The sequence below is a fragment of the Phalacrocorax carbo genome, chromosome 14 (assembly GCF_963921805.1).
Source record: "Phalacrocorax carbo chromosome 14, bPhaCar2.1, whole genome shotgun sequence".
In the NCBI taxonomy this organism is placed as follows: domain Eukaryota; kingdom Metazoa; phylum Chordata; class Aves; order Suliformes; family Phalacrocoracidae; genus Phalacrocorax; species Phalacrocorax carbo.
Window position 1 is genome coordinate 15,929,359 of NC_087526.1, and position 21,755 is coordinate 15,951,113.

A 21,755-nucleotide genomic window follows, 5' to 3' on the forward strand; every position below is an offset into this window, starting at 1 on the left:
CTTTATTGAGCATATCCTGCCGTTCCTTGCTGCCCTTAGGGTGACACTACAATGCCAGGATGCCTTAATGCTACAGCAGTTTTTACAGTTACCTCCTTTTCTTTGGTGGTTTAAGAAAAATAAATCTATAGAAAGGCCATAAACCCTGAGTTATCCAGGAAGCTCTAGATAAATCAAGGGATTTACCAGGGTTAGCTCCACTCAGCTTGCAGTGAAATTCGTTGCAATGAGAAAAGCCAGAACTGCCAGCCAATGCACAGCACTTCAGCAGCGGCTTTCAAACCAGGCTGAAGTGGAGAATGGTCTCGCCAGCTACATGCCTGAAGTGAGTAAAGTATTAAGTAAATTATTATTTAAGTGGATGTTTTGGTTTTGTTCATAATTATTTTTACTGTTTTTCTAAATTAAAACAAAATATTTTAGGAAGATGCAGCTCCAGCGAGAACTGCAGGTGTGATATTGATTTGTTTAGCAAGCTAAAATGAAAATACAGGGGCCTGAGAAATCTATGGCTTAAACACTCTGCTTATATGTTTGCATAAATAGATAAACATCATCTACTTTAAAAATAATAGCACTGGTCAGCTGAAACATGAAGGGTAATGACTACTCACCAGTTTCCGTGAAATAAAAAATTAATATATTAAGATAGGTGAATGAATATATTAAGAAAGGAGACAACAAGTTTTAATTAAACGAAAATATTAATTTCTGCAACTCTGCTTTATGGGCAAGATAGTGTTTTCTTTGTGCTTTTCAAACTACTAGTTTGCCTTTAGGAACTGGACAGTTAAGACTTATAAATATCTTTTCATATGAAACACACTTTTAGTGCTTTCAGAGTTTTGTCTCGTACTGGCCTCAAATTCTTTATATTATAGGGGAAAACGACATAATTTCTTTGCTGTGGAGAGTGAAATCTTGTTTTCAGTTTCAGGAGTGACTTCATTGAATATTAGATCATTTTTTCAAGTGGTTTCCAAAATTTTTTTCTGCCCTCTTCCAGTATCAGCAACTCCTATTTATAAACATTATGCATCATATATGTTCAGATTTATACAGGATGTTCTTATTATGTGCTTAAACTTCTGAAATATGTAAACACTCTGATGGTATTAACAAGGATCAGATGTCTGTTGCCTTTCTCATACAGAAAATAAGAAGGTGGGAGTTCTGAATATTTGAAGACTTTAATGAATAGGTCATTAAATGTGATGCTTGATTTCCTGTGCACCCAGTTTTGTGGCTCTCACACAAGTGCTAAAGAAGTTTTACACTTTAAGATTAATTCTAGCAAGTTTCCAAGAACGCTCACTCTATTTGTTGAAGGCGGATGGCAAGCTCAGATAACTTTTCGTAGGGCAATTAGATCAACAATCTTCACTTCCAGTAGCTATAAGCATTAAATGGTAGAGAAGAAAAAAGAAAAAAAAAGAAGGAAAATTTACTGTAAGGCCGGTTTTGTGAGGGATTTTTGTTCCTCCCTCTCAAGCTCCCTTGCAACAAGAAATGTACTGATTTATCTGAAAACATACAGTAGCGCTACTGAGAACTGTCTGATACAAAATGTTGTTGCAACAGACAGAAATGTAGGAACACTAATTGAATATTATGGGGTATTTAAACTCCTTTTCTGTGTTTAGTTAGCAAATAGATGTAGTAGAACAATTACAATTCACTTAGGAGGTTGCAAGATACCAACAGCAGAGTCTGTTTTAATGCTTAGATGGGTCCCTCAAAGCACAGTAAATCACTAAGGTGTGAAAAATATTATGACTGTAACATGAATAAACAAAGCTGTGAAAGTAGAATGTAAATTAGATATTTAATCTAAATACTATTTTTCCTTTCATGGATTGGTCCTGACTATCATTACAGCTTGTACTTTAAAATACAAAGAATATAAGAATTCAATGTAAAATATTGAAGCATTTCTCAAACCTCACTTTAGATATATAGAATATATATATTAGTGCATATATTTGACATTTTGTGGCATAGCAATGCACCAAGTATTACTTTTGCAGCGATCAGAAATACAGCAGGTACTTCACAGAGTAATGAAAATCCCTTCCCTAAAAACATTTATAATGTAAAGGTTTAAAAACCTATCACAGACGTGATCAGAGCTGAAACAGATGCGACAGGGAGCGTAGCTAAAAAATATTACTGTCAGTAATTAACGTACATCTGCCACCTTTAAGTTTATGTCACTATTGCCTCTTTCTTCCCTGCATTATTCCTAACGCTCCTCTCTACCTGTTTTGCTCTTGCTGTCTTTATTCTTCAGGCAAGTGAAGAAACTTTTACCTAAGGACACATCCTCTAAAGTTTTATCACATATTTTTAGGAAAGCAGGAGCAAGCCAGGAAAGTTTATAACACAAATTTGAAATATTTAGCCTTCGGTTAAACCCCTTTCTGATTAAGTATGAAAGAAAAAAAGGTTAGGATTAACTGTTCATGGGTGTTGTCATTATTAAAGAAACATCACAAAAGGTGGTATGGATTAATTTTTTAAGTTTTCGAGTCAATACTTTGCCTAGTGTTGCTTCAGTCCAAAAGTTTTGACATTTTCAATATTCCTATGGTCAATATAGTCTCTATATTTCTGTTCTCCGAGAAATAGAGCATTTAAATTGCAAAGCAAAATCGTATTTCATATTCGCCACAATGTTTTGAAAATTAGGGCAACAGGTAAAGAAATAAGGTCAAATCTGGCTGAAAGACTTTAGATCATCATAAGAATGAAAGACAAGACAAGCTATAAATTTCCTAGCAATGAAGGAATGAGATAAGCTGTAGTAATATTAACAAGAGCATATCAACAGGGTGGGGTGGGGTCGGTGGGTTTTTATGTTGCATAAACACAGCAGTACTAACCTGTAGCCGTGTGTGGATTTTACTCCTTCTGACTGCTTCCAGTGAAATAGCATTCTTTGATTTCTCAGATTTGACAGTAAACTGTTAAAAACGAGACCTCTCAAACCTAAAGATCAGATATTCTTCTGAACTGATGTAGTATTATTTTACCAAAATGTAGTGCAACAGTTCACAGTATTTTACTCAAAAACATAAATCAGATCAATTTCACTTGCATCATTCACATCACTTCTCCAAACACAAAGGTTTCTCTGAATGTTGTCCAAATGTGCCCGTCTTCATTACTTACTGCAGAAAAATCTCTGCTTTTATAGCAGTGCAACTCCACAGAGCCGGCAGCAAGAGATGCACCACTGAAATAACAGTCTTAAACCGCCTTCCACTGATTTTTGCACAGCCAGGTGTGCATGAAGCGGTACTTCAGATTTCTGTTACCTCTATTCCCATACAAAAGCAAGAACTAGATCATGTATAAACTGTTTAACTAAGTGATCTGCTTTCTGGAGGGGTCAGGACCTCATATTTAAGAGAACGAGAAACCTCACTGAGAGGTGATAGCCCTTCTGTAAAGGAACTCTTTCATGGCAGATTGTATTGTTCAAACCTCATCATATCATGATGTTTCAGACACTTCATTGCTCTATTTTAAATTATTTTTATCCATTTTGTCATGTATGGATAAGAATTTATTTGTCTGTAATAACCTGTTCGCTTTTTAAAATATTAGGTATATAAGCTGCAAATTTCCACTCCGATGTTCTTTCTATTAAAATATTTTTGTTAGTTGCCAGTTATTTCATAGTTGCATTCCCAGATCTCACCATATCTGAAAAATAGAAAGGTTTCTAATCTGCAAATGTCTGATTAGACGTATAATTGACTTAATTCAGGAAGCTCATAAGAGTCTCAAAGTATGGTAATGTGGAAATTTGATTTTGCTCAGAGATTTCCCATCCTTACACTGTATTGCTGCCCAAAGACACGTGTTATTTCTCCTCTTAGAAGTGAGCAGCATGTTCCTGTGAATTCTGTAACTGTCCCTTCGGATTGTCCTTCCAGCAAAGATCACCTGCTGGCATTAACACGTCACAGAAGGAGAGAACCTTCTTCTAAAACCAGTGACAGTCTTGTAAATAACAACTTCTATTTAAGCCGGGCTTCTAACTTTCTTGTTCATGTATTAGGAAAAACATCTTAAGCCAACTTGCAAAGGTGCTCAGAATAGCAAGGGTTTCCCAAAAAAAGCATTTGCAACTGAGGAAAAAAAATAAATTAGCGTTACTTTCTTGTGACGTATAAATGCGGCAAAACAAGGATGGATCAGGCTGCTTTCTCTCATACAAAGAGCACTCCAAAATCAGAGACGCTGCTGAGAGGAGTCTGGTCTCGTATACCCATGAAAGACATCAAATCCTACTATAAAGTAGCATAATGCGGTTAAAAAGTATGATCTGTAACTACCCACAGACTATTCAATGGACTTTGCAGGCAATGGATGCGCACTGATCCTTGTCTGAATGGCCAACAGACCACATGCGTAGCCAGATCCTTATGGGAACAGGAGAAAAACTCCTTCTGTTGTCTCATCCCACTCCTAACGCAACTAATAACACCTGCAGAAAGATGTGCACGTGAGGAGGGTCCCAGGTACAGGTAGGAGGTAGGCATGAAAAAGTCAGGGTGTCACACACCGGTATGTGTTGGGAATAACAAATAGTGATGAAGGGTACGGTGAGGAAGCTAGAAGAAATTATGAGGAGATGGAGAGGATGACAAAATGAGGGGAACTGACAGAGCAAAAAATAAGGTGGATAAAGGAAAGACAGAAAATAGAGCCTCAAAACATGTTGAAGAGAAGAAAGGGAAACAGTGGGATAGAAAAAGAAGTGTGGAAAATCAAATGTCATAGAAGAATATGTTCATGAGACACTACAAAAGAATAGGAAGAAAAGCCAAGATGTGCCAACTATGGAAAGAAGGAAGGAAGGAATACGGGGGAAAAAGGAAAGGCAAAATAAATATGTTTATTGTTTTGTAAACTTACAATAGAAAATATAATGAGCCAAGCAGGGAGAAAATTGACTGAGATCAAACAGGGAAGAGAAAGACACATGAATGCACACACACCCCCAAATTTTACACAAGGCTACAATGGCTGGTACTGTGAATGCAAACCAGCCTGCATCATGTCTGACAACCTAAATAATTCTCCAGAGTTACAGCGGAGTTTCATTTCAAAGCAGCACAGAACAAATCCCTGGGATTTCTTTCTTTTTTAAATAAGAAAATTAATTATATCCCATAAATGTCTATGATACAACAAGATATAAATTTGGTGCCTCGGGCCTGGAACAGAAGCTAAGAGCAGAATTTGGCCCTAATTCAGATAACCGCAGTGTCTGAAACATAGATTTTCCTTTATGGGAAATTTTGACTAAGTAATTTTTATTTCGAATGGAAAAAAAAAAGAAAAAATCAGAATATTCTGAACTTGAACTTTTGAAATTGAATAAAAACAGCATTTCCAAAGAAAAGAAGTTGCTGATGCTGTAAATTCCCCTGCAGGTTTCAGCACATAAAGTTTTGTAATTGAAATTCTTTCAATTGGAAATTTGGTTGCTGTTAAAGTTTCTCATGTAATAAATGACAATTTTCATGACTGAGAACATTCCGACCCTCTAAAACTCAACCAGTTCTACCCATAAGTGTGCCGCTTATATTCATCACCCAACAAAAGTGAAGCAACACCAGCAGAGAACAATGAGGAAAAAACATCTGTCCTTTCAAAAGCCTCAGAAATATTTTTATGTTCATGTAAGCCTGCCTTCCTCCTGCTGTTCTAGGTTTCTTCTCAGAGCTACCCTGAGACGTACTCAGAGCACCACACGTTTTTTCTCATCGTGTTTGTCTCCATCTGGTCCCTCAAACGTGCTTCTCAAGCACATTCAGGTAATTCAGAGAAGACACATGTGGTTTTGCCCACATTTCTGGTTGCTGGACACATCTTTCCTTCATGTGGAATTCTGTTGGTGGGTAATCCCTGAGCGCTCCGGGATCCACGCTAACGCTCTGGGCACGTTTTGGAACAGCAGAGGCTAAGCACTGTCCATTTCCTTTAGCAGGAACAGAAATTCCCAGGTGTTCTGCGATATAATTTGGCTTGTGCCTTAACACCAAACACCAGAGTTTCTGAAAACCTTTTGGTCTTTGCTATATTTGTCTGTAACAACAGCTGAGCAATGTTCAAACGGGCTCTAGTTATCTAAATTGTCACAAAATTTAGGTAAGGTTATCTAAAGACATTTCAAATCAAACGGGGAGACTAACTTTCAGTTAGATATTCAAAGGATTACAAGCAAAGTAGCCTATGTCCCAATCTTCCACGGTACAAGTCATGTCATTAGATGGATCCTTAACAAAGAGCTAATTATCTGCATAACATCTGGCTGAGTCCATGTCCGTCTCTGCTGGCTTGCAAAGCACAGAGGTTTGGCCACAAAAGGCTGGTTTCACATTAAAAACGTAGTTCCCGATAACATCTTTTCACTATTACTGCCATACTACAGCAGCACATATCTTAGTAAAGAATACTGAAAGTGTGTTACAGATGTGTGGCTTAGTTACCTCTTTTATTGTGCAATGATTTAAATATTAAATTCTTAATTACTACTTCTTTGAAGGCACTTCAAAATTTTCATTTGACAGTATCAGGGCAGAGAATGGAAAACCACATTTCTTCAGATTTTGTTGCAAAAAGAGACATCTTGGATGCAGAAACTCTTCTTTGATTTATAAAGTTATTCAGTTTGAAGCAAAAAGATGTTAACAGCCCTTTTTCACCCTGGTGAGGTTTAATTTGAATGCTGAAAGTCTACATTAGTTCTATCAGTTTACTGCAGTAGTTATCCCCCTTAGCACTGTATTTGCATAGCGATATTATATTGTTATACGTGTCTTCCGTGAAAAGCTGATTTTTGGTCAAATTTATTATCCAACTCCAATCACCTCCATGTAAATCTGGAATCGTTGCATTATGACTTAAGTTAAACTACTTTAGACTTCTGTCTTTGCAAAAATATGACCCTGAATCAGGAAAGCATACAAGCCCACGGATGAATACCTTCACTCACCGTAACAGATTACCTACGCACTCAACGCACAGAGTTGTGTCCTTTTTGTCCCCTCGGAGTCTCACTGTTCAAACTTATCTCAAATCATAGTTTCAGTCACACAGCCATGGTCTATCCATTGTTCTGTTTCACTAGGGAAGAGGAGAACTGAAGCTGGTACAAAAATACAGAAATGGAGGAAATAATTTTTGATGGGGGAAAGAAAAAAATAAAAATGTCCTACTTACAGAATATGCATACAACAGTGCTGGCAACAGGAGTTTCCTAGGAAATCAGTCATGACAGGTACTCAAGACAATCACAAGAGCACGGTATTTTAAACCAACCAAATAAATGGCTGCAGTCAGTGAGGAGCTGGGATAATTTACTAGAAAGAAACAATCTGTAGTGTCTTAATTCCCTCTCAAAAGAAATCTGTGATTAAATAAATGGAAAATGAAAGACCTTACATGCTAGGCAGCACTCCAAAAAAATGCAACTTCACAATCTGTTAGTGCCTTAAATCAGAAGTAATAAAAAAGTTTTTAAACTTTTAATATTTACATTTTTTTCCAATACATGGGTTGTGAGGAGTAGTTTCAACTCCAAAGCAGCAATTCCCATTTTGCAAATGTTTCAAGTCCTGTAAAGTCAGCTCAGATTACTTTAGTATCATCTTTCTCACCTAAACTACCACATTTTGGGAGGCCTACCGAGGAAAAAAATAAAAAGACATCCGAAAAGAGGGAGGGTTTTCTTCCAACCCAGGAGCAGTCCTGACGAGATCCTGAAGGAACACTGAAAAACTGTCATAAAAATAGACTTGTTAATCACACAGAGGAATGCAAAGGGGCTACAGTTTTATTTCATATCAGGGCCTTTTTTCATACAAACACTCTTGAGGCTGTATAATCAAATTTGATAAATGCCAAAAAACCCATTGAGGCTTTGTCATTTTTTGCAATCTGAAAATGTTGATGCCCTTGGCTGCAAACACGAACTGTCTTGTCAGCGGCGAAACAGCTCAACAGTTACCTATTTCTGTCCATCCCCTCGCTCTGAACGTAACCAAGTAAGCATTAAAAAAACCCCTCATGGCAGGCATGGCAGGCACATAGATGTAGAACAGCCAACAAAAAGTATTAATAAACCATTGAAATGTATAATTAAACCCTTAAAGTTATAAAGGGACATTTGATATATTTTGAATAATTGTGCCCACATTCTGGTAAACCTGTCTGGTTTTTGTACACGCAGTTATCAAGCGTAAGAACAAAGCCTTTCTTCCTCTATGTTCTTAATTTTAGCGACTCCACAAAACTCTCTTATTGTAGTGGAGTTAATCAATGAAAAACTCCTCTATTCTCCTGCTCAGGGAAACGCTGAGGAGCTGCTTGTGCACAGGCCCAGCATTTATAATGACCTTTCTAAGAAGCGAGACTGCCAGATACGGAAACTTGCAGTAATGAGCCCTAAACAAGTACTGAAGATCACAACAGATTTTTTTAATCAGATTTTTTTTATCGCTGGCTCCCCTATTGTGTACCTTCTTCTACCTGAAAGACAGAAAAAACTAGCAGGCTCCGCTTGAAGACTGCTGGAGCAGGACTGCCCCTGTGGTTTTCAAATGGGGAGAAAAAGGAGGGGCTGAGGGTCACCTTTCCACCAGATTTTTTTCAGGGCAACAGTAGAAGAGAGAAGGGGGAAAAAAATCACTGAGAAAAAGCAGAAATTCAAGTAGAAAAGAGTAGACTGGCCATCCTTGTTATAATTTTGTCAGCTAAAATTCAGTAAATGCTTCTGCGTTGCTTTCAGGAGGAGGCGATATTTAAAAGCAGGCTGCTCAGCAGTCAAAGGGGAATACAAACAACTCCAAAAGCTTTGCCTATATTCTCTGCAGATCATCAGAACAAGGGAGACTGGCTGCACTGATTTTCATTAGAGCCTGATGAATAGGACAACAGCTCGCTGTTTCGGTAGGACCAAAACATTTAACGTCTTCTACAGGGCATTTAACTTCCACTGTGTTGCTTGGAGTTAAAAGATTGTGTTTTACTGCCACATGGCACTGGAGATATTTATCTTCCTTTATGCTCGAATCGGTCCTGCAAATCTATCTAACCAGTCTGGGAAGCAGTAAAGTTTTAAAACTTTACTTTGACATTTTACCTTTTTGCTCTTCTGCATTTACTGGCTCCAGTTTTCTGTCCCACTTCAAATACTTCTTTTTCAGTATTGCCCACGATTTAGATTGTTTCGATTCTGTTTGATGTAGCTGGCTCTTCAATTTTTGTTGAAAATTTTGCTTTTTAGTTTAGTCTACTTGCATCTTTTTTCTGCAATTACTTTAAATATTATATTATCTCTCTACACTCTTTTATTGTGTGATTCTAACGCTAACAAAGTACATTTCCTGAGCTGTGTTTTCACACTGCTTCAGTTGGTTAGCTAAATTATTCTTTTTCTCCATCCAAGCAAGGTAAGTAAAATCCTTATATAATATTGAAAAAAAATCTTCATTGTCCTAAAGCTTTTATAACTCCTGAAAGATTTTAAGGGATTAGATTTTATTTGTTTTGGGAGCGGTAACATTTCTCTTCAAACTTCAGAGTGTAATTCTTTTTCTAATTTGCCCTCTAAGTTCTCCCTATAGCACGTCACAAAAAAGTAATTCTATGCTACACATATCTAAGTGTCTAATCCACCATTAATATTACATAATTTTGTGCAAGTTTAGCAAGCAACAGTTGCTTTACATAGTTAACAAGATACAAAATTGAAAGGTAATTTATATAATACTAACATTTTTCTTTCAGTCTAAATTTCTATAGCATTTCTATCGATTTTCTAGTGACTGCAGTAGTCATTACATTTGTTATTTTCCTAAATGGATGTGTTTCACCATTTTCCGTATTTTTGTCTACTTTTGTTCCTACTTTATTTCTCCTTGTATACTAATGTGGTGCATTGACCTTGGCTGGATGCCAAGTGCCACCAAGCTGCTTTATCACTCCCTTCCTCCGCAGGACAGGATGGGCAGAAAGTAAGGTAGAAAAAACACTTGTGGGTCAAGATAAAGGCAGTTTAAAAAAGCAAAAGCAAAGGCCGTGTGTGGAAGCAAAAGGAAAACAAAAGATTTCTTCTCTACTTCCCATCAGCAGGCGATGTCCAGACACTTCTCAGGAGGCAGGGCTTCAGTACGCGTAGTGGTTGCTCCAGAAAACAAATGTCGTAAATAATGAATGCCCCCTTTCTCTTAGCTTTGGTCAGTTGGGGTCAGCTGTCCTGGCTGTGTCCCCTCCCAGGACCTGGCGCATCCCCAGCCTACAGGTGACGTGGGAATGTTGGAGATAGCCTCGATGCTGTGCGGGCACTGCTCAGCACTAGGCAAACCACTGGTGTTTAACACCTTTCTAAGGCAACACCTTTCTAGCTGCCAATATAAAGCACAGCAGTATGTGGGCTGCTGTGGGGAAAACGAACGCCATCTCAGCCAGACCCAATACAGCTCTCTTCTTCAGACTTTCAACCATATGAATAAAGAAAAGGATAGCTCATCGTGGTCAGAAGTGCCTTTGTTGCTTTGCTGGCAATTTCATAGCCATGGGTCATCTTCTTAGTATCAGAAACACTTCTGATTGAGACAGGAAGGTCCTTTATAGGCATTGTTTGACTGTAGAGCCTGTCAGCATTCCCCTCCTCCTCCCCCCCACCTTAGGAGTTAAGTGCATTTTATTTAGATAGTTTTAAGTCTCTCCAGTCTCCATTTTGGGCAGTTTTAGCCACAGCCTCTCTCCAAAAGGTCTTTTGAAGCTATTAGGGGTTGCGGGGGGGATTTCTGTGGTTTGGTTGTGGTGGTTGTTTTGGGCTTTTTTTGTTGGTTGGTTTGGTTGGTTTTTTTAAAAGAACATGTCTCTTGTTTGACTTTCCAAACATCAAAGTTGCACTTCCCTACGCATCTCCCACTTTTTCCCCAGAAAAAAAAAATTATTTTTTCTCCATTGAAGCAGGCTCAGAAATCGTTCACGAGCATTCTAGCGCAAATGCAAAACTACATGAATGATCACAGATAGGGAAGATAACTAGGGGAAAAAAAATGTTATTTTTCTTGTACATAGAAAAAAAACAGTTCACTGAAAACTGAAGAAGAATTTTGCAAGCTTCAGTATAGGTTTTTATCTTTAGCATTCCCTTTATTCTGTTATGCACAAACAGACTTATAAGTAGAGCTACATGCATGAATTAGCCCCCAGTATTTTGCAGAGTAAAGACCTACTAAAACTCTTGACTAGATAGTTAACACCTTGTTAATTAAGTGTGCATGCTCATGTGGCATACATATTTGCATAAAAGAAATAATGCGTAACGTTTTTAAGTTTTAAGAACACTTCTTATAACTAGCAAATTTAACAGAAAAACCCACTGACTTCTTGAACAGCATTTGCTTATGAAATTTGTTTTTCAAATCACACTATTTCTCTTCAATCTCCTTTGACTTGGGTGGTTAAATTACCATTTAATTTGAAATAAGCATATTGAATTTGAGTTATAAGGAAGTAGAAGGCAGCACTGACCAGTGCTCTGCTCAGGAAGTGCTCGCTACACCCTTTTCCTTTGCTTCTCTCTGCATTTTTAAATGCTCATGCCATGAAAAAATCTGAGATGCATTCTTACCTACAAATACTTAGGACTATTGCATTAAATTAAAAATAGTGTTTAATTAAGCATTTCAAATTGATTCAACATGATAATTTTAACTGTTTAGCAAAATATTAACTATGTTTTCATCCTGTTGATAGAAATATCCCAGTCAAAAGTGTCCAAATTGAGTGTACACGTATAAGCTTGTTTCTATTCATCCTGCAGAGTACACTTTTTAGTGGATCTTGCCATCTACTTTTCAAAGGTGTCTATAACTGAGGTATTTTCTGTACCAGTGTAAAGCAACCCTGAAATACAGACCTCTGCTCAGAGCAGCTGCAAGTCTGATATCCAGCTGCTGATGGCAGCAGGTATGTTCTTTTAGGGGATACCCACTGGGAAGGCTGCAGCTGGTAACAACACCCATGTTTCTTGGTGGTGGTAATATGTTTGCTTAAAAGAAGAACCATAAAGGTGACCAATCTCACTCTGGGGAACCATCTGCAATGACCCTCAATGAATCATCGGTTGTAATATTGGATAAAATAAAAATCTATGGACATACTATTTAGGGATTAACCTTAAGATTTTTGTCATTTGCATATTGAATTTCAAACCTTGTTGTTTCAGTGTATGCTTTCTAAGATTTTGATACAGGCTGCTTCAGTAGGCCACTCGGGAGTTAAATATGATTTATTTTCCTAGAGCTAATGAGCTTTCAGAGATCTTAGGATTTAAAAAAGAAGAAACAACACACTTTGAAATAAGTAAGTGGAGAGGTAAGTCAAGTTGGTAGGAAAACTGTAGAGCCATAACTGTAAAAGAAACATCTTTGTCTCCAGGATTATCTGTGAGAAGTGTGTCCCCAGCATGCCCTAGCTGAACTGAACATCCACACTCCTGGCACAGAGTGTGCACAGAAACTTATAAGATCATAAATAAAACTGAAGGTCTAATTGTTAATAAGCACATAACTCAGACAATGATGTAGTTTCCAGCAATTTTGCTTAGAATTTGTGTTTCTTCGTGTATATAAATAAACATTTAAAGCTTCTATAGTAGAAAACCCCTATCAGCCTTTGGACAGATATTCTAAAGTGTAATTGTTAGTGAGCCAGAATAGTCCAGATCTTGGAAAACTTTTAGACCTGGCTTCTACTTCTGGTGATTTCATCTCATCATACCTTTGTCGTCTTGCTTGAAAACCCTTCTGTCACCCATCCTCCCTCCAACCCTGCCAAGTATGTTCAGGAACCGAGGCGGTTTTTCTTTGGTATGGAAGAGATTGAACTTTGAGAGCTCTTTTTAGTCATACTTTTCCATTCCTTTGATCTTTTTTAGTTTATCCAAACTCTTTCCACTCAATTAGTGATGTTCTTGGAGTGTATTCCAGAATAGCCATAAAAAATAAATATTCTCTTCTATTGAAATTGGTCCTATTTTCTCATTCAATAACTACATTAGCACTTTTGACAACAGTGTTACACTGTGAGCCCATTTTCAACCACCACTCCCAAACCCGTTTGAGTCACTGCTTTCCAGAACAGTATTTCCCATCCTGAATGTACAATATTCATTTTGCTCTTAGATGTTTGTCCATAATTTTTTTTTTCATTCTTAGAATTCATGTTGTTTTTATATGGATAGTTTATAAATTAACAGATATCTTCCGGACATTTGTCTTCATCCTTATTTCCCACTTGTGAGCCACACATGGATTTCCCTTCTTCCATGAAGAAAGCTGTACTTTGTAGAGATAGACCTCATCTCTCATTGATCTTGCATAGATACCCAAGAATGCTGTGACATCTTTCTTCCATATGGTACATGATGTGCACATAAGTCTAACAAATTAATTTGCATTGGGTAGCTGTAAACTTTAATGGCTCCAACCGTTATTATTTGTCCATGCCACATGTCAGGATAACATGACCTTGCCTGCATGTGGAAGGAATGTCCAGAAACCTCTGTTTCTCCCCATAGCCATCAGTGACCATGCCAGAAAGATCTTCTCTTCTCACCATTCAGCATTTTCTTGGCTGTGGCAGGTCAACATGTCACCAATACACAAGTGGTACCTTCAAGCAGAAATTATGCTTATTACCAAAGACTAACAGGAGTCAGAACCCTCTAGTTTAGGATGTCACGGATATGAGCAAGCAGAAGAGTAGGATATTTAGAAGTTCTGTTACACACTGAAAACAAATAAAATACATTTATCATTCTTTTTTAAATTTAGCCCTTTAGTCATACCCCCTTCAAGTTTCCCTTTTGCAGGTCCTTCTGCCATCAGCTAAGGAGGAACTCCTGCCTTCTCCATGGCATCCAAGGAAAGCAGGGAGCCCCTGAAGAGGCATCTCCCAGCTCTTCCCCAGCAGCCTGACCCCAGGTTACAGCTGCACCATATCAGAGGCAGCCTCGAACACAGGTAGCCAAATTGCCAGCAGCAGGGAAGAGGTTGCAGACCCTGTTGGTGCACTTGGGGCCCCAACAGTCTCTCAGATCTAACATTCTGGACTGATCACCAAGTCTGATCACCACAGCTGGACCCCATCTTCTATGCACTTACTACATAGCAGGTACCTCTACCAATACTACATCTCCTATTACTTTGCTTTCCATCCACTGCAAATAGGTATCATATGGCACTCAACACTACTTCTCGTCCATTACCTTCACTGTGAAGACTCTCTGTCCTCTGACTTTTCAAGAAAGTCACTTAAAATTAATCAGCAGGGAAAGCCAGAGAGTGATTTTATTTTGGTTTTACTGTCAGATATAAACTGATCATTGTTCTTATTTATCACATTGCCATAATCGCCAGAAGGATAATTGTAGCCCAAAGGATTAGCTGAAGCTAATCATCAGCCTCCACCAGTCACAGATCAAATATCTCGTAACTGATATCCTATTTAAAAAAAAACCACCCTTCATCTCTTAGATGTCTTGATCATAGCATGAAAGCCAGTTTGTTCCTGAATGTACAAATAGAACAAAACCTAAGACAATAGAGGGCTTATAGTGAATACAAATAGGAAATCTCACACATCCATGTCTGTAAAGCCTGTCTCTAGTCATGGATAGGAAGAGAGTAGGACATGTCAGAAAAGTAGCATCTCTTAATCAAAACAATATGTACGCTCTTACAAGATAGTAAGGGGATAAATATTTCATACAGTGGTTTCGCTGGAAAGTGAACATGGAGCAACAGTAATTTCACAGCTTCGTCTTTCCTACAGTCTTCAAACATAGACACTTCGCCAGTTTCCCATCTTTGGAGAACATGCTTATCCTCCTAGAAGCAGTTCCATAGAGCTGGAAAGAATTATACAGAAGACACCCTCTTGGAGATGGAGGTCCCTATCTGCAAAACTCCAAAGATTTGTTGTTTTCTGGGGCTGAGATTTGGGAAGTTGCAGAGAGACTGACAAGGATCCTTGTGCTATTACCCATTGCTGCCCAACCACACAGCCACCAACACCACAGCCAAGGGAGGCTTTGAGCATATCCAGAGTGACTCAAGCAGTCAGTGGAGCAGGAATATATAAAAGATGACATACTTGATGTCTTCCCCAGGCTGGTCAAGTCTGCTTTTGGCCTGGGAACATGTCATTACCCACTGCAGAGGGCACACAAACCAGCTGGATATAGAAAAATCCATGGGACCAAGCAGGGTGAATCCCAGGATGCTGAAGATGCTGGCTGATATTACTGCCAGGCTGCTCACTTTGAAAGGTCATGACAACTGGGGGAGGCTCCTCATGCCTGAAAAATAAAAGGAAATATCACATCCATCTTCAAAAAGGACAGGAGGAAATTCCACGGAACTACAGGTTAGCCAGACTGACCTCAGTCCCTGGGAAGGTGGTAGAGCACATATTCCTTGAAGCCATTTCCAGCCACAGGAAGGACAAAAAGGAATTGCAAACAGCAAGCATTAACATACCAAAGGCAAATCATATCTGACCAACCTGATTGCCTTTTGTGCCGAGGTGACTGGAGGTGAGAATAACTGGATGCGTGCATAAATGAAAAGGAGAGCGTATTGCTCAACGCATACCCTGAATCCAACAAGGCCTTTGACAAAATGTCCCAAAGTCTCCTTATAGCCAAACTGGAGAGATAAGGACTGGATTAGTGGACCATAAGGGAGGTGGAAAACTGGCTAGTGCACAGACTTAAAGGCTGGTGATCACTGGTATGAAGTCCAGCTGTTGGCCAGTTACTAATGGAGTCCAACAAGGGTCAAAACCAGGACCAGTAGCACTTAGCATCTTTATTAATAATCATCTAGTTGATGGAATAGGATTCACTTTCAGCAAGTTTCCTTGTCAAGTTGGTAGGAGTGGCTGATAGGCTAGAGGAGCTGATCAAATGAGAGGTTTTGTAAACTCTGTTTATGGAGATATTTGGGTCTTGACTGAATGAGATCCCAAGTCAACCTGATCTAATTTGGCACTGGCTTGAGCAGGAGGTAGGACTACAGACCACCCTATGTCCCTTACTGCCTAAACTACACTACAGCTTAATGGCAAATGACGTGTCAAAGTTAATTTAAGGAATGCAGTTCCACAGCATCACAGAGATTACAAAAGTATCTCATGTAATAAAATAAAAACAGAGGGGTGCATGGATTTTTCTCTCCAATAGCTGAGCAAGAAAGGAAGAGGAGAGAATTCAGTACTGCAAGATAACAGTGCCACAAGACTCATAAATATATAATGGCAATGAATACATTTAGGCTGAAAATTAAAAGAAAATTTAATTTCTATATGGAAATTAAGCCAGAAGACATGGAAGGGCTTTACCATTGGAATAACAGAGGTCTACCTAGTCTTTCACCTACAAAGAGATGAGCGTGCGCTGATTGTGGGGGATAACAGTGTATTGGACTCAGCAATTTAAGAAGTTCCACTCAATTTTCCTTCCTCCAGCCTCAAGCCCTAGAGGGTTAACAATCACACCAAATGATTACAACATCAAAAATTTGAAAATGCAAAAAATCAAAATGAAAACAAATGCAATCCCCTTCTTTCATAGCTAACAAGAAGGACAAACTTGTGTCATTTGTTCTAAGCATTTTTTTTTTCTGTAACAGACCATCACATATTTGCTCTTAATCATTTGATTGAGTTTCATTCTGGCTTCCTAACCACAAACTCGATGGTAACAAAGCCCGTGCAAAATGGGGACCTAAGATTTTCAGGCCATTACCCCCCAACACCGAATGAAACAACCCAAATGCACTGAGATTCAGGTTAGACTTCAAATAGGGCCTCCCGGTTTATTCTGTGGGGAGAGTTTTGCTTGCACTGATTTTATTTTAAATTATTTTGTTGTTTTGAGGATGAGTAACAGCTATTTCTTTGTATTTACTCATGTTTTTACATTTTGACAATGCCCTTTAAAGCCCTGAAAAAGCACATTGCTTCGCATTCTGTGCAGTCAATCCTAACCCACTCTTAGGAAACGAATACTGCAGAGGAACTGGGGTCAGTGGAGCCCTGCCTGGAGCACTAGTGATTCTCGTTCATCTCAGGTGGATTCATTCCTTTCCCTCCAAATGCCCCTTAACACACCGTTTCCCTTTTTATTGCAATTCCTTTGCTGAAACCTGATGTCTGAGATGGGATTGCTCTGGAGACTGAACAGCAAAGTCCTAGGTGACCATTAAATAATCATTCAGAACCTCCCCAGTCATCCTATTAACCTCCACACCTAATTGCATAACTTTTTCAGTCTCTCTCCATCTTAAAAATCTCCATCTTCCAAGGCATCCACTAATTCTTGCTTTTTTCCTTGCATTCCCTCTTTTTCTGTCCTATCCTTTTCGAAATAGGAACACAGCAGCAGAGTATAGGTGAAGATTTGTCAGCAAGTTACTGAGCAATGTAACAGTTTTCAGTACTTTCTTTATGTACTTTAACATTTTATGTTTCTAAGCAGCTCTTTTCAGCTATTTTTAGTGATGCCAGTTTATACATGAGTTGGTCCAAATTTGTCAGACCTCCTAAGAAAATTTCAGTTTGTCCCTTCCAGTGTTTATGGCAGACTTTATGTATGAATGCGTTGAACTGTTCGTTCTATTGTCATATGAGGATAAATCTCCAAATAGAGTGAAATCAGCTGTGACAGGAAATGAGTTCCCCTCAAAAGTGTTGAATGTACAGGGTGTTTTGGGGGAACTCAAATTTCTTCCTGAAAACTTTCAATATGACATCACAAAAAATAGATTAAAAAGAGAAAAAAGCTGTTTCATATCATCTGTTGTTTTCCAAATTTACATTCAGGAAAAATGCTTTTGAGAGCTAACAATTGGGGTGAGTATTAAAAAACCTTATTCACACATAATAAGCCAAAGCACAGAGCAAATGCCAAAAGCAAAGGGTACTGCAGTCTTTGATGACAGCCAAGAAACTTTTAAATGCTTGCTTTTGTTTTGTCTTTAAATGTACTTCTGTCATTCCCTTGACAATAAGGGGCACTGCCATATGTTAACTATTTATTTACATAATTTGCTGAACTGTGGCTGAAGTTCAGGGGTTAGATTTCAGTGCTGTGCAAGACTAAGTCCCCATAAACAGTGATTAAAAAAAGTTGAAGTTCTCCTAGTACATTTTAACTTCATTACAGCAACAAATAGTAACCCTCTGAAGGTACTACTATTAAAGCAATTTACTTCTCCAATGTTAGGAGGCTCAATAGGAAAATACACTCTTTTAAAAGTAAGTATTCATAGAAAAGCAGATGCGAAGCTTGCTGGAACCAAGGAGGCCTTATACAGCCTCTGATGAGTCCCAGCAGGAAAGTTAGGAAAATAATTAGCAAAACTGAAAAGTAAGACTCTCTTTAATGCCACAAAAAATTTAAAAAAGGGCAAGTTTGGGCAAGGGTTTTGTGAGATGATGCAAGACATGAAACCCAAGATTACAAGCACCTTTTTTCTCATCTTCTCTTCTGATTCCACTTTCCACCTCTTTCACCTTTTCATGAACTCTGCTGCATACATCTAGAAGACTATGCCGCTCTAAAGAGCATTACCTTTCTAGCCAGTTGGTATAGTTTTCAGATCAAACGCATATTCACTAATAGATGCATATTCCATGTTCAGACAGTCTTGAACGCTGTAAAACTCCTGCCACCTAAGTGCTATTGGCAAAAAAAGAAAAAACCCAACCCATGTGCACAAGAATTCAAATCAACACATGCAGCTAGGTTTGTATTTTAACACTAGAGCATGTCCAGATCTCACTTGGAAGCGGACAGATGCAAGCTGTAAAATTTTACTATTTTATTACATTTGTGCAGGCACAATTGCATTTATTGGCAGTTTTGCTGAGATAAAGACAAGGAAGTACAACAGAAACAACATTTTGGGACAGAAGTTTATTTAAAAAGTACATTGGGGGCATGTTGACATTGTCTCCAGCAGACAGTTACATGCCAGCTATGCCAGTACTCCAGATGGGCAACACACACTGACATGAAAATCATAGGTATGTTATAGAGCATATCCTGCAACTAGGCCAAAAAGTTGCTAAAAAAAATAATCAAAATCTACAGCATGAACACCACTATGTGCAAATCTAAACAGCTTCCAGCTCACAGCTAGCTCTCTTCACTCTAGCTCAGAGCATGGAAAGAATTAGAGCCCAAATGTCTACATGTACTTGTCATAGGCATGCCCTGTATCATAGAATGGTTTGGGTTGGAAGGGGTCTTTTAAACGTCATCCAGCCCAACCCCCTGCAGTGAGCAGGGACATCTTCAACTAGATCACGCTGCTCAGAGCCCCGTCCAACCTGACCTTGAATGTCTCTAGGGATGGGGCATCGAACACCTCTCTGGGCAACCTGGGCCAGGGTTTCACCACCCTCAGTGTAAAAAACTTTTTCCACCCCTGGATGCCTAGGTGCTGCAAAAAAAATCTTAGCTTGCCTAACACTGTAAGATTTTAAGTAATGTATTTCATTTGACCAGCTGCGTATTTGGAAAACGTAGACAAGCTTTTGGGAACAGAAGCCATTATTCAGCTCTTTTTTGAATCCTAAGCATATATTTGGAATATGAACATCACCAGAGATACTCAGGTTGGTAAAATCAGTTACTTAAAAAGAAGTTCTAATTTTGACCTGAATGGTTATGGTTATAACCTAAATGGTTTTCTACATAAATAACTACATGTTAGAACAGTTTTTAGAAAGCATCAAGAAATGTCAGGCGAGTTTGGGCATGTTCTATGAAAGGAAATGGGAAAAAAAAAAACAACAATAAAAGGGTATCTCTTTTGTATAGAAAAAAAATTTCAGGCTAGGTTCCTGACATAGCAAATATTTTTACATAATTCTTGTTATTCATAGGCAATTACCACAGGCAAAGGCTGAACTTCTGTATAAGAGTTTGCAAGACAAGAGGATATAAAAAATGTGAAGAGATATGCCATCTGGATTCTTTACTAAATTGCAATAGCTGAATATTCAAGCCCACAATTTTACCATCACAACAAATTTTCATGGCAGAACTTTTTCCTTTTGTTAATTCAAGTTTTTTTCTTTTAAAGAAGATATACTTTCTCCTCTAGTAGATAATTTGTGATCAAATTAAAGACTCCAGCCGTCTCCTTTTACAAGATTTTAATTAACCCATTCAAAGGATATGTCTATCCACAGTCATGACTGTGACACAACTTGGGTCTCAACTTTCATACCAACTTTGAACTACACCAGCTGCACGTCATTTGAAACAGACATAGCAGCACTCAGTTCCCCATAGGTTAATCATCACTACTGCAAAACTCCAAGCTCAGAAATATCTATTTGGTTGCAGCCCATGCAGATGCCTAAATCATGAAGGATCCAGCACGTGTGCCCCTGCAAATCCCAGTAGAGTCCTAATAGATCTGGGTGCATACCCTCATGGCAGAGCTATAGCCAGCAATGAAAGCAGCACTGATGTGCCCAGCGCTGATCTGTCATGTGAGCGTGGCCTGTAGAACAGTTTTAGAAATGAGCCCAAGCACTTGGAATTAAATGCATAATATTAGACAACTCACAAGGAAGAGTGGGTCAGTGGAGGCTATAAAAGCAAGCGTAATACGGACTCAGTTTAGCAGCAGTGATTAGATTGAAGCTCTTACAATGCAGAAACTCTTCATCTTGTAATTAAGTCATTACAACCAGATTAGTTGCTCAAAACATTTGGTTTCCCTCCCTCTTTTTACTGCTTCTCACTGACAAGAAAGCTACCCATAAATCTGGAGGCTGGCAGTGCCTCTGGGGGAAGGCACCCATAACTCTGATGCAGCATAAAACTAATGCACATGGAAATAAAAATCAACTTTGAACTTAAACAGTGTTAAGAATCTACAAGGAAAGGCGACCAGGATGCTGATACACTCTGTCTATCCTGTATAGCTGCACTACATCATGCAGAGGTTGGCCAGGGCCAGAGGCTTTCTTCCAAGGTGTACGGCCACGTTCTGCAAAGCTGGGGTTTCTCCATAAGTATGCTCAAATCCCAGAGATTTTGTTACATCTTAGAAGTTAAGTACATACTAAACCCTCAGGCTCATAAACACTTTTCAGCACTAGGCCTTTTATAACTTGCATGAGTTACAGCTATGATTCACTATGGGATCAGAGCAGCCACATCAGGGCACAATAAAACAAGATATTTCTTCATGAGTTTTAAATGGAGGAAACTAATAGGAAACATAATTTGTGGGTTTTTTAAATTGTCATTATTTTTCTAGGTTTTCTAGCACAAATTCATAAACAAGATTTTCTGGGAAAAAACGGACAATGCGATTGAGCTGGTCAAAAGTGACAGCAGAATTTCTTCTCCCCTTGCCCATACAATAAACAACAATGTAAAACTCAGTGGGAAGAACTCACAGCTTTTGTGGTTTTTTTTTTGGGGGGGGGGGGGAACCTTTTGAGAAAAGAATCAGGAAAAAAGAATAAAAGACCATCTGAGAGAGTTGTATCTGAGAGAGCATTTTTCCACTCAAACAACTGCAATCTTAGGTATTCCAGTATCAGAGACAAAGTGCTGGAAACTAAAGAATTGTCAAAGGTATGGTGCTAAAGCCGTACGACACAACAAAAAGCCATTGCTGAGATTC

The 21,755-nt window shown here is 38.6% G+C and overlaps 1 protein-coding gene across 2 annotated transcripts in view; it reads left to right on the forward strand.

The window, feature by feature from the left end:
- Positions 1 to 224: 224 nt before the first annotated feature.
- ASIP (agouti signaling protein) overlaps positions 225 to 21,755 on the forward strand; it is a 30,075-nt gene continuing 8,544 nt past the window's right edge. The window contains exons 1-3 of one of the 2 annotated variants that reach the window (XM_064465016.1): positions 240 to 325; positions 5,726 to 5,831; positions 8,892 to 8,967. Coding sequence is in view for 1 of the 2 variants with exons in the window: in XM_064465015.1 (XP_064321085.1) it covers positions 300 to 325 (26 nt within the window). In the remaining variant the exon portion in view is untranslated. Of the gene's footprint in view, positions 326 to 5,725; positions 5,832 to 8,891; positions 8,968 to 21,755 lie in introns of both variants that reach the window. The other variant, XM_064465015.1, reaches the window with a different exon arrangement.